General features: G+C 38.6%; 1 protein-coding gene across 1 annotated transcript in view; it reads right to left on the bottom strand.

Moving 5' to 3' along the window:
- Positions 1 to 11975, bottom strand: part of OSBPL3 (oxysterol binding protein-like 3) — a 42391-nt gene extending 30416 nt beyond the window's left edge. The window contains exons 1-5 of the mRNA XM_010288759.1: positions 11883 to 11975; positions 3521 to 3637; positions 3262 to 3315; positions 2946 to 3059; positions 1993 to 2163 (exon numbers count right to left, since the gene is read on the bottom strand). Coding sequence (XP_010287061.1) covers positions 1993 to 2163; positions 2946 to 3059; positions 3262 to 3315; positions 3521 to 3637; positions 11883 to 11975 — 549 coding nt within the window. The remainder of the gene's footprint in view (positions 1 to 1992; positions 2164 to 2945; positions 3060 to 3261; positions 3316 to 3520; positions 3638 to 11882) is intronic.
- Positions 11976 to 12997: the final 1022 nt, after the last annotated feature.

Below are 12997 nucleotides of genomic sequence, written 5' to 3'. Positions count from 1 at the left end.
TTTATTCCTACATAAAGCTGTATGAGCTTTAGTCATCTATATATGTATACCCAAATAATAATCCCAGCACCTTTAAAAGAACGAGTAAACTGAATTTAAAGATGAGCAATTGTATTGGCATTTTGTGAACAAATCCCACATTTATCTCTTCAGAAATCTGATACAACCAACTTTTCCAGAACTCATATACATAAGGGGCATGAGCAAGAGGGAGGAAGGAAGTAGGCATTGCCAAGAAACAGACAAGAGAGAGCTTGTGTAGCTCCAGTTAGCATAGTTTTGCTTTTGATGAGCACGGCTAAGCTTTAGAATCCAAGCATTCCACATAAACATATGTGTATTCATACACCTACCTCCCAACAACAACAAAACAATGTGAAAACCAATCAGCAAATAAAGGAAAAAGCAAAAAAAAAGGCGAATAAAATGCAATGAAAAGTTCACTCGATATATTTTTCTCAAAATAACCGAACTGCTGGATTGCTATCAACTAGCATCAAGCTAAGGATGGTGTAAATTGGAAAACTTCCATTTAGCTTCAGCAGAGCTAAGGTGATTAACTGCAGCTTAAGAACTATCCTCTTCTATTTTTCACATGAAAATAAGTAGGGCCTCTTTGCAGTGCAAATCTGGATTAATAAATTAGAAGTAAATTAAAGTTTTTCATGCCAAAGAAGAAATGGTTAGTTTCCTGACAGTGAGCATGGATTTTAGATATGCTGGTCATGTGGATCTCTTTTTTTTTTTTTTTGCGAGCACAGACATAGATATATCATGGGCTTTGCAATGTTCCACTTTTGCCCTCGATATTCTTCTCCCCCTCTATGTCTGCTGTCTGTTGGGAGAAAAGAACTAAATGGCTGCAGGAGGTTTGCCACTTGCCTGCAGACACAGCCTTGGAAAAGCAGGCTGTCAGAGCCTGCTGGCACCACAGAAAGCACGCAGACAGCTCTTTGCAGAACAGCCCGGTCACTGCAGGGTGAGTTACTGTTTTTTCAGCTGCCTGCTCGCACAGATCACCTCCCTCTCAGCCACTAGCAAAAAGCTGTTCATACACAATTACAGGATAGTCCTACCAAAGCGATGAACTGCACGTATTGGGTACCAAGCCCACTCAGACCATAGAGCAATATAGCCAGGGAAAAGAAAACCTTAGATAAAAGGATAACAAAGAGGTGATTGCTGCTTAGGAGACACTTCTGGAGTTGACAGAAACATATAGCTGTTTCAGTTATAGTAACACAGTATTGCTAAGACAGACATTACTCTCAAAACACATCACTGGTTCCAGACTGGAGCAGAAGAGCTTCTCTGGGTGAGCATCAGCCAGTCAATGTGCAGATTGCTGCAGGCACAGAGGTTTGTGTTCAGGCACAGAACACATTCACACTTCTGTGAGACTGCATCAAAGAGGTCAGTTACAGTGTTGGACTGAGCATTTGTCAAGTCATTTGTCAAACCAACAGTCACAGACTTCAGGTAAAGAAGTACACTGCTGGCTGGATCCATAAATAGTGGCCACAGGTGATGGCTCTGGGATAATTCCTATATACTCTTCAGGTAAGCACAGTCAGATCCGTTAATGTAAAAAGGGAGAGGTTTTATTAGCTGGAGGATAAATGAAAAAGTGCTAAAGGGAAAATCTGAGTGCTCTTCTGTGACCCAGACTTATATTCACCAGCACATAGCAGACAAATACTGATATATGTCTCAAAAATTATGAGGATTCTAACTCAATATCCAGTTTTAAAAGTCATCATGAAAATACAATTTACTGCATTAAAACAATGAGACAATATTATAGAATTTAACAGCATCATAGAGAAAACTGCTTGGGAGTAAATCTATAAATAATATCATTTTCCTCTTGACATTTGAGATCATAACTTAAACCCCACCACAAACTTCCATTATGCTCTTTAATTAATAAACAGAAATCAGACTAACTTAATCCCTGATGAAAGCTCATTATTTATAAATCATAACTATTACCTTTCTACCTGGAGTAGAATCACAGAAACCAGGGACAGAGTCCGCAGTGGTAGACACAGGGAAGAAAAGATTATTGACGTCATGTGGAAACATGGAGATTTCATTCTGGCGGTACATTCTGTGATGACGAAGTTTTGCTACCCATTCATCAAACAGCTCCTGAGATTTCACCTACACAAAATTTCAGGTTTTATAACATTCACATTCAAAATCATTAACGAAGAAACTAAGGTATATTGTGCTCTACACAGCTAGCCTGGCTGACATTTATTGGTAAAATATATCAGGAAAGCTTTTCTAATGATGTTCCTATGAAAATGCACACCATATGAACTTAAGTACGATAGGTTAATCACAGGATAAAGTCAAGAAAGAAAGAAACTTCAATTACTATGGTTATGACTTCCAATCAGAACACAATACTTAGCTTCCAGATGGAAAAAACCCAAACCAATATAAATAAAAAATATTTAATTAGTCATTTCTTAATTGCCATTTTTAAGGTTTAGTCAAGGTTTAACTAGCCACAAATGCAAGTTTGATTTTGGTGATGTATTTTAAAACAATTTATTCCACAAGGATAGAGAAATCTACACATTTGACTGTGGAAAATACTTCTTATAGATAAGACAAAGAGCAATATATATAGCTACTGAAAATAAAAGCACTTGCACAAACAAGTGCATACCTTTTGCTGAAAAAAGTGCTGCGTGAAAAGAGTTCTGCTAAACATGAGGCATCTTCAAAGTTTCTATTCAGAATGAGGTTACTGACTCTGGAACAGTACAATATGGCCTTTCAAGTTATGAAGTGTAAACTAGTCTGCTGAGACTAAAAAGTAAGTTATTAGTATAACTAACAGACCTCCTACTATTAAAAAACCCCCAAAGGTCTCCACCATACACAGCTAATGTTATTTTAGGAGCAAAGTTGTAATAATCTTGAATACCTACCTTCAGATGGTATATCTGCTCTTCTGTATCCAAATCTATACATTTTGTTGATTTCTTTACAGACATGACAGAAAGTCCAACATCAATACAGCCATGAAGCTTCCCTCTCTCTATCTGCAAAAAAGTAAAAAGAATAGTCACTCCAGAATAAAGCAAAAGGATAGATATTACCTGCTGAAACCATCATTTTCCTCCCTTCAACCTACTGTTTAGAACTGCTGATACTCTATTTCCCATTGCCAACAATATAGAATTGTTGTTATTTTGGATAAAATAGGGTTGTTACCTTATAATGGCCTTAAAGGGTTTCACTTACATCAGCTTGGCATTTAGAATACTTCAAAATCCCTCTGTCCAAAAAGAAGTATCTCTGTAACCGTAAATGCAGAGAATTAAAAACAAACAAACCAAACCAACCCAAGAAAAGCCCAAACAGAAAATCCACCACAACCCTCCCCCATATTTCTTTGGAGAACACTTTCTTCGCTCTTAAGTAATGTTTTTGCCACAAAACCACGCCAAGCAAGCTTCACTCATACCAGCATCAGGCTTACAGATACACATTCGTCTCCTACCTTGTGCCAGCCCTTCAAAGGCCATTTCCTCTTTTTCAGCAAGCAGCCCTCCTGCTTCTGTGGCTCCTGGGTACAATTCATTGCTCCCCGGAGTCCTTCTACAATTTCCCAGCTGTCCTGCTTGAATAGAAAATCCAAATCTAGATCTTATTTCTTCCAAAGAACAGAATTGCTAAGAGACATTCAAGAGTAAGAAGGCTATAAGTAAAAAAAAACAAAAACAAATGCTGTTGAAATCTAACCTTAGATCTATCTTTACAATTTGGTGTCTATCTTCCAAGACACAAGATTCTTTTTTATTTTGATAGAAACAATGCAAACTAAGCAAAATACTATTTTTATGATACCATCCTTCATTGAATGTATGTGCTTACCAGAGTTTTATATGTATATTTTTCTGTACATACATACAGACACACAGAGTGTATAGCCACAGTCTAATCACAACTTAGCATAAAAAACTTTCTGCCATCACAGGCAGAAACAGCCTATGCTAAAAGGATATGTTTTGTAGGTTATGAAGCAGAAATAAAAGACACTGAAAATTAAGATCTTTTCTATGAAACTCTTTTGCCCATATTCAGTAACTCAAGGTTTTGTGTTTGGTGTGAATTGCAATCTCCCTAAAGTAAAAATAATCAAATAAAAACAAATGAAAAGGCCAGGGAAGTTAACTCAAGTACTATGAGGAACATGACATAAAGAGAGAATACAAGAAAAATAAAAAACACCCTTCATCAGATACACCTCTAATTAAAAGAGGATCTCTCTTTTTTTTGCCATCAGGAAATCTTAAATGAAAGACCCTGCACCAACATAACAGAGAAGAGAATAAACCTCATAGTATTTTTACAGTTCTTATTTATGGAACAACTGCTGATGACAGTGTAACATGAGTTTCAATATTTCTGATCAGAGATCTCATGAATTATTTATCGCCAGCTACCACAGGATTCGGCAGATCTAAAATTACGGACAACTGACAGGAAATGGCACATGCTAATACCATCCCCATATATTTGAAAAAGACACAAGAATGCTTTAACATACAGACTTTAATGACAAAAAAGGACTAGTATGAAACACTTTGGGGAAACAGAACTATACCAGGTGGGTAAGTACTTCTGGTCCTCCCTGTAGGATACACAAGAAAGTATTCCTAAAAAGAACCTGACTGACTCAAAAAAACTTTAAAACAAAAATGAAACTGAAATCTGCAAGAGTGCTAGTTGTGCTCGTTTATCCATCTCCAGAATCTTTAAATTCACCCCTAGAAACCTAGAAAAAACTTACATCAGGTAATATGCTCATTAGTTCAGTAATAAGGTGTAACAGCAAACCATCGTTGAAAAGATGTTCATTAAACAGCTTAAGGAATGCGATCTCTTATTCCACCATGTTACTGGGGGCACTCTACTATTTTGTTACTATTTCCCTTGCACTGCACTTTATGGAACAAACTGGAAAGTTGCTGTTTCCCTGGCTTGAGTTCATTCTGCCAGCACTCACCACACAACAGGCTGCAAGCAGTAAAAACGTGGGGGTGGGCAGCTCCCATCATTCAACACCCTACAGCCCACCCAATGATGTTCTACTGCCTGAAGGTAAGTCAAAACTGCAGTTGTGCTAACCAGAATTGTTATTATGACACACATTTTGTGCCCCTACAGGTTTGGGGTTTATCCTTGAGAGTTTTGTAACAAATAGTTCCTTTACGCAGTCCAGTTTGGTATATTTTGACAGCTACTTAAATACCATTATTTCTAACCAACAATTACAAAAAATCATATTTTTCCTATTGAAAAGCAGAAGTTACACTCCATATTCTTTATTTTTTATTTTTACTACTTTGTGACTCACTTCAAATTCTCAATCATTATGAACCCTTTCCTGCTCTGGGGTAAATAACTATGATATAGTTATGGTAAGGTTGGAAAAGACCTTGAAGATCATCAAGTCCAACCATCAACCCAACATCACCATGCCCTCTAAACCATGTCCCGAAGTACCATGTCTACACGTTTTTTGAACGCTTCCAGTGATGGTGGCTCCACCACCTCCCTGGGCAGCCTGTTCCAATATTTGACCACTCGGTGAAGAAATTTTTCCTAATATCCAATCTAAACCTCCCCTGGTGCAAGTTGAGGCCATTTCCTCATGTCCTATTGCTAGTTACTTGGGAGAAGAGACCAACACCCACCTTGCCACAACCCCCTTTCAGGTAGTTGTAGAGAGCAATGAGGTCTCCCTCAGACTCCTCTTCTCCAGACTAAACAACCCCAGTTCCCTCAGCCACTCCTCATAAGATTTGTGCTCCAGACCCCTCACCAGCTTCGTTGCCCTTCTCTGGACACACTCCATATGGTTAACAGAGTGGTCTGCTTGCCCGAGAGAAGCACAAATTTGAGCACAATCAAGACGAACAGAAGAATCCAGATTCACCTTTTTGTAAGGATAAGCTTACAAAGAAAAGGACTCCTGAAGTGAGACAGAGCCATGCTACATGGAGCATATGAGGTGAAGAGAAAGGAAGCAGCTGAGAAATAGCTCTGCCAATTACACTCAGCTGGAATATACACCATGTCAACAGTTTTGATCAAACTTTTAAATACAGAGCATTTAAATACAATCCTGTTCTGCAGTACAACTCCAATTTTGTCTGGGCCTCTCCTGCAGTCCAGACACAAGGTGTCTCCCACTTTCCTGCAGGAGAGCCACATTTCTTAGTGTTCTTCAGGTCAGTGAGGTGGCCAAAAATGTGCCTTTACAAGTAAAAAGTGTGAAAATGGGAAGAAAAGCTGAAGTGGGAGCACTTCCCCCATTAAGCAGTCCCAATGGCCACCTCAGGTGGTGAAGGCACGTCTCCTACTCACATGTCTGCCCTGGGAACCTCACACTTCAACTGCAAATTTTACGTAAAGGTAGCTTAGTTGAATTAGAAATGATCCTTTCAAAAGCACAAAACTATTTAATAACTAAGTTACCCAAGGAAAGGCAAGGAATAGCTCAGAGAATTAACAGTTTGGGGACCTGCTGGATACATGCAAGGTGCAACGCCGCAGTAACAGCATCTGGTCCTCTTCCACGTATATCCATACAGAAGCGTCCAGTATTTCCCACCTGAACCCCTGAACTCCCACGTTTTTCAAAACTGTGCTGCTGTGACTGCTTTTGGATTCATTTGCTCTTGACCTAGACCCTACGGGATTTTGATTGGTATTTTGTTTTGCGAGAGATTTGACACATTTAATGAGGAAAAAGCATCAGCTGGCTATTGCTGGAAGCAGCTGCAGAAGCGAAAGAAAACTGCTTACTCTCTAAAATGAAGGCAGATGAATCAGGTTGGACGGTTATCATCTGTTCTCATCTGTCTGAAATAGCAGAGGAGCAAATGGAGATACAGGATTTCCTGAAAGCTACTGGAAGCATTCAGATTATGCTCCACTTTGCTGATTCTTATCCCACAACAGGGAACTGAAAGAGATACCCCAAACCACAGCACTAAATAAAAAAAAAAAACCCAACCACCACACCCCCAAACCCAGCTCCCCCAAGCTCCCCGCTGAACGGCACTAACAATTCTAGCATAAGCCTGATGCCCAGGTTGGTAGTGTCTTAAGGTCATCACACTACGAAAAATTTTGTACCATTATGGGCTGCTATCTGCACAAAATGATCAATACTGCGTTTGTTGCCCTGGCAGAAATTTCACTCGAGGCTGAGTGAAGAACATACTCTTTACTTTTCTCAGGTCCAGAGGTGCTCATTTCAGATCAGCACTGGAAATTCACCCTGTAGTCACTATTTGGCTTATACCTGCTCTGTGGCTGAGAAAAAAACCCATATGCTTTGGTCTTCAGAGATAAGTCTGTCGTTAGTTAACTGTAGTAATTTTCTTTATTTAATAAAACAAAAGCCTCCTTGTTTTCTGCAATATTCTGTACCATACAGCTCCTCAAGGCTAATTATTTCAGGAGAAAGAATGAAGTAATGAGTTTGAACAGCTCTCAGGCCAATGCTTGCACTTGCAGCTCCCTAAACAAAACACATGACAGTGCCAGAGTTTCTTCCAGTGTAAAATGCAGTCAGTTGTACAGAATATTCTGAAGTGCCAAAAATATAAACCCGCTTCGTGGAGGATAAGGGCTGGCATCAGCTGCAGATAAAGCATTTGTTACGGTTCGTAAAATTGGCAGCAATGATTTAATTTTCTTTTTTAGAACATGAGTTTTTTTAAGCAGCTCTCCTGACATAAAGCTTTTCCCTACTGAATCTATTTTTAAAGTTAGTTAACAAATTAGACTTTAAAATAACTACCACAATACATCTTCTTTTGCTCACACGTCAATTTAAATTTGAAGATGATCAACACCAGTTTTCCTTCCTCACAAGACACAGTTTGACTTAATGGCTTTGTGGAAATGATCCCTTCCCATGACTGAAGGAAAGAGGCAGAGAAAAGCAGAGAGGCGGGATGTGGCAGCAGCCTCCAACCTGCTATGAACCTTCAAGGTGAAGGTGAACTTAGTGGAACAGGATTAACTGATAACGTTTACAGTTCACTCTGCAAATGTGTTGTGTCTGGCAGAAAAAGGGCACCGAGTTTAGCAAAAGAAGGCGTAGGCCCCTCCACATCCTGCAGCCGTGTTTAGGTCAACTCTTTTTTAGCACAGTGGATCATCTTCTGCATCACAGGACTCTGTTTCTGCTCTACAGCACCAACACACGTTGCTCTGTGAGGAAGAATAACTAAATTTTAGCAGGCACAGCAGCCTGGTACTATGGGGGTTCCATACCCCAATCTCAGGTAGCTTCTTATTACGTGGTGCTAGTGCGTACCTGCAACAGAGTCTGGAAATCAGAGACTAGGAAATCAGAGAGACTCAAAAATCAGACCCCACTGTTTTGAGGGGAAAAACAACTGAACTGTCCACGTCCCTTCCCCTGCACATTTCAGAAATTCTTTCTACTTAACTAGATTAAAAGAACTGGTGTGTCAGATCAATAGCACAGAGAAAAGCACCTGCCAGGCAGCTCTGTTGTTAACCTGCAAGCAATGAGCCTAGCTCTGAAGGCCCCTGAAAGCGATGCAAGTGTTTGAAGGAGGAATAAGAAGCCCTCCATGGAGCTGGAAGATGAAGGAAAGAATATCAAAATTGGAGCACTTCCCTCCCCAATCTGCACAGCCTATGGCAAAATTATTTAAAGTTTCATCATAAGTATCAGTATCAGTAACAGTGTTACTTGTACTCTTGTACCAGAGCTTTGGAAAAAAAAAAAAATCTGTGGTACTTTTTGGATTATGGGACTTTCAACAGATTTAAAGGACTTTAGATTGTTGCTGTTTTCTTAATAGAACACCTGAAGTGCTGTCATTTAAACTAACATGCAGGTGAAAAGGGTAAATTAAATAAGTCTCAGATGGGTAGCAACTCATACCCAAGTCTTGTCAGGACTGAGTAGGTAGATATTAGTAGCAAAGCTCCAATTTACCCATACAAGAGGCTCAGTAAGAAAAGAAGCAATTAATGATACGAACAAAACTAGTTGATCAGATGTGACAAGAAACCGTCTGTGGGAAGGGGGGAGCAAAGGAACAGGACACAAGATCTCAGCATTCTCACTGCTCAGACCAACAATTTAGATTTTATTATATATGCTATACCATACAGTTTACACGACTAAAGAGAGCGTCTATCTAGCAAGGTAAAGATCTTTACAAGCTGCAAAACCAGAGCCTTTGGGGAAGCAGGAACAGGGAGAAGATATTCATTCCTCACCCAAAGCACTGTTATGTCCAGGCCAGTAAGTCTTGCACAGTACTGCCTCTGTTAGACCTCAAGGTCCCTCTTTCCACATGCAGCACAGAAGAGTGTATCTAACAAAATATTCACTGAAATGTGCTACCATCACAAACTATAATTAACAAATGAATTTAAAAAAAGGGAAAATGGCCCACAGAAGTTATCTTCAAGTAAATATCCAGAGTGCATACTGCATAGGATATCTAAATCTGTTTTCTCAAGCAAAAAAAGATTGTTCTGTAAACTTCAGGACAACTTCAGCGTGAAAAAACAGCCATGTACAAAACACCAAAACCATACGGGAATTAAGTAGGGAACAGCAATACACAGCCACGCACATAAACACTGACAATGCTGAAAGAAAATGCAATTTAGAACTAATTTTTTTTCTTTCTAAATTTAGCTACTTTGAAAGAAGACCTCTAGATCACTTCAGCAGAAGCAAAGTTATAGGATAAGCTAGAAAGTTATTGCACTTGGTAAAGAACAAAATAGAGAAAGTATTAAAGATTTCCTTATAAATATCAGAAGTCCCCATTTAAAAAGAAAAATCTCAGAAAGACCACTGGAACCTTAAAAAGCACATGTAATTTCTGAAAAACATGTTTGTAAATTTTCAGACTATATAAAAAGCAAGCAAGCAGAGCTTTTAGCCCTGCTTAGTGATAATTTCCCAGCACATAACAAGAAGTCACACAATCTCCCCAGCTTCTGTGGGCTTGCCTCTATCATTACCACCCCCTGCAAACATGGACAATCAGTCAACCCATGCAGGTTCCCTAGACGCAAAAGAATACTGTTACTTACTTTGTATTACAATGATTGACCATGAAAAGATTAATAGTGAAATATTAATTGGAGATACTTATCACCATGCCCCATACTATCACAAATATCGACTGTATCACCTTCAATATACATTGGGAAACAACCTACTTTGTACCTTTATTTAGCTTGACCTGATAGGTGTATGGGGCAATTTACCATCTGCCTGACTACAAGGAATGAGCATGGATGTACCAAGAATACAAACAAAACACCATGTTGCATCTCTCACCTTGGTCAAGTACACCTTGCATTTTTGTACAAGGATCAAAGACCAAAAAATGGGTGATTGACAAGATGACATTAAACCTTACTGAATGATTCCTTTTCTGCAAAGAGAGCGTGTGAGAACAAAATGGATAAGAAATAGGACCTGCTAATAACAGTATCAAAAGCCTGAACTAGATAACAGATTTGATCATGTTAAATGGCAGTAAGCAAGGTTCTTGCAGAAATTGCTTCTGCGTAAGTCTGGTTGCTTATACTGGCTGTGTAACACACCAGTGGACTTAGTCATGCTCACATGAGATTTATGTAAATCTTATTATTTAAGTACTACATGATAACACTTGATAGACATGCACTGTTGAAAGAGACAATACCAAATGTTTTAAATTACACTTTTTAAAGGTAATCTCATACTGAGGATATGAAAAATAATGTTGCAGGGGAAAAAAAGTCATCCTAAAAGCAAGGATTTCTTTGCTTCGTCTATTAGAAATGCACAGCATTTTCTACAAGCACAGCACTTTAAAAAGCATAGATTGTTCAGAGATTTGTCTGCCTTGCCAATTGTATGTACAGGGCCAGAAGTCCCAGAAAAGCAGGTGCTATTTCAAAACACAGCTGAGGTCTCCAAAGCTTTTGGGGGATTGGGATGCTCAATTCTAATTAAAATTTCAACCTGAGGCAGTTTCAAGAGCTCCACTAAGCCAGCATCTGTACAAATAAAAGTTTATGTTGAGCATGTTGCTCATGGTTTTGCAAGCATGGATTGAGCGTGTTTAAGCTTAATTCTCAGTGTGGCTGCAGGTTAATGTTTCTTGCCCACAAACAAAAGCTGTCTTTAGCAGTCTTACTTGTCAGGTGCACTCGTAGACATGTCTTTTAAAACCGTAAGGTTTAAAGAATAGCATCATCTCTGCAAAAAACAAAGCATCCTTTGCATTGGGCACCCAGATGCTTCACAAATACTTATTCTTTTAACTACAATTCTACAACAACAATCAGCACACACAGGCATTCATAGGCTCTTTTTCATTGCCTAAGAGGCCCTATGTCAAGTTCAGAAAAATGCATTCTCTTTCACATATGCACGCACACCTTTTCCTGCAAACTTGAAATAAGCAGAGCAGTTACACAATATTCCACCACAAAAGTGGTACCTTACAGGGAGGATTTGGGATTTCAGGATCAAACCACTGCTACAGCAGCAATATTGCACTGTAAAGACACCATACATACAACATGATAGAAATTCAAATTCACTGTTAGCATTCCAGTTTTGCAAGAGCCTGCTATTCAGTCATGTGTGTTTACTGCATTTGACTCAAAACAAGATTCAGTTACCAAGAAAAAAAAGAAGAAAACAGAGTAAGGAAAACAGAGACATGATAAAATAAAACAAGCAAGCACCAAGAAAACAGAGTTTAAGAGACGTGCCTATATTCAAGAGCAAAAGTAACAGCCAAGCTTAGTAATGCTTTCAGTTTGGTTAAAAAAGTTTGTATTACCTGTCGACTTCCCTGCTTGGAGGAGCAGCTGCTAGTACTTCTTGAAGGAGACAACATTTTCTGGGATACACTGAAGCTTTTTTCTTCGCTCATAATCCAATACCATTTGTTTCACATAAGCTCACTTAGAACACCATTAAAAGGTAATTTAGAAAATCTGTTGGAAGACTCCTGAGATAAATGCAGAACTCATCCTTTACCCATATGCAGTCCAGTGGCATGATCTGCATCCCATGGAAATTCCTAAAAGGGAAAAGAAAAACAAAAAGCCAAGTTATCAGATGCCATCTCTTACTGCTGTCCTGTAGCATGGATCATGAAATCATAATAAAGCCTTCAGTAATGCAAGCTGACTGCTTTACTGTATACTGTTGGAAACTAATTCAATAATCACTTTAGGTTAAATTTTCAAACCTCAGACAGGAACAATGAGAATTTTGGATCCTAAATGCATAATTTAATTGCCACTATTTATTCAGAGAACAAAGTACAGTATCAAGCATGTTTTTAAAGATCTAAATTAATAATCCAATTTAAAACAAAAGACACACACAGAGTGTAATAAATATCAATATAAAAAGACCCCAAATACCCTCAAAATTAGAAGAAAACATCTAATAAAATGTCTCGCAAAATGGATGGTGAGTAACCCCTAAAAAATTTTTTTCCCAGTTCCTTAAACAAGTAAGCATGGCTATAGGTAGTAAGGAAAAAAAGAGAAATCTCTCTATATAAAAAAAGCAATAAATAAAAGCAGTGAGCATGCAAACTGAGCTGCATAGAACTGTGCACGACCACTCTTACCTGGAATCAGAAAGTTGTAACTATTGTCACATCAGTTGTCCAAGTCAATGACTGGAACAATAATTAACAGTCTGTTTAATAACAGTGCTGTTTGCAACATATGCAAATAAAAGCCATGCCAGAAACTCCCAATAACGAAATTTCCAGTGTGGGCAAGAGTTGTCATAGTAACTGCATATTTTTTTAAAACCAGAGGACATAACAAAAGGGTGATGCTTTCCAAAAGTTGGGGTGGTGGAAGAGCTTTATAAATTGTGTATCACTTCAGATTTTATTGTCTCAGGCACGGAATTTGCACATTAAGAAGAGTG

This window comes from Phaethon lepturus, unplaced genomic scaffold, assembly GCF_000687285.1.
Source record: "Phaethon lepturus isolate BGI_N335 unplaced genomic scaffold, ASM68728v1 scaffold10990, whole genome shotgun sequence".
Lineage (NCBI taxonomy): Eukaryota > Metazoa > Chordata > Aves > Phaethontiformes > Phaethontidae > Phaethon > Phaethon lepturus.
Note: the sequence above shows the minus strand (reverse complement) of the source record. Positions and strands in the feature narration are given on the sequence as shown.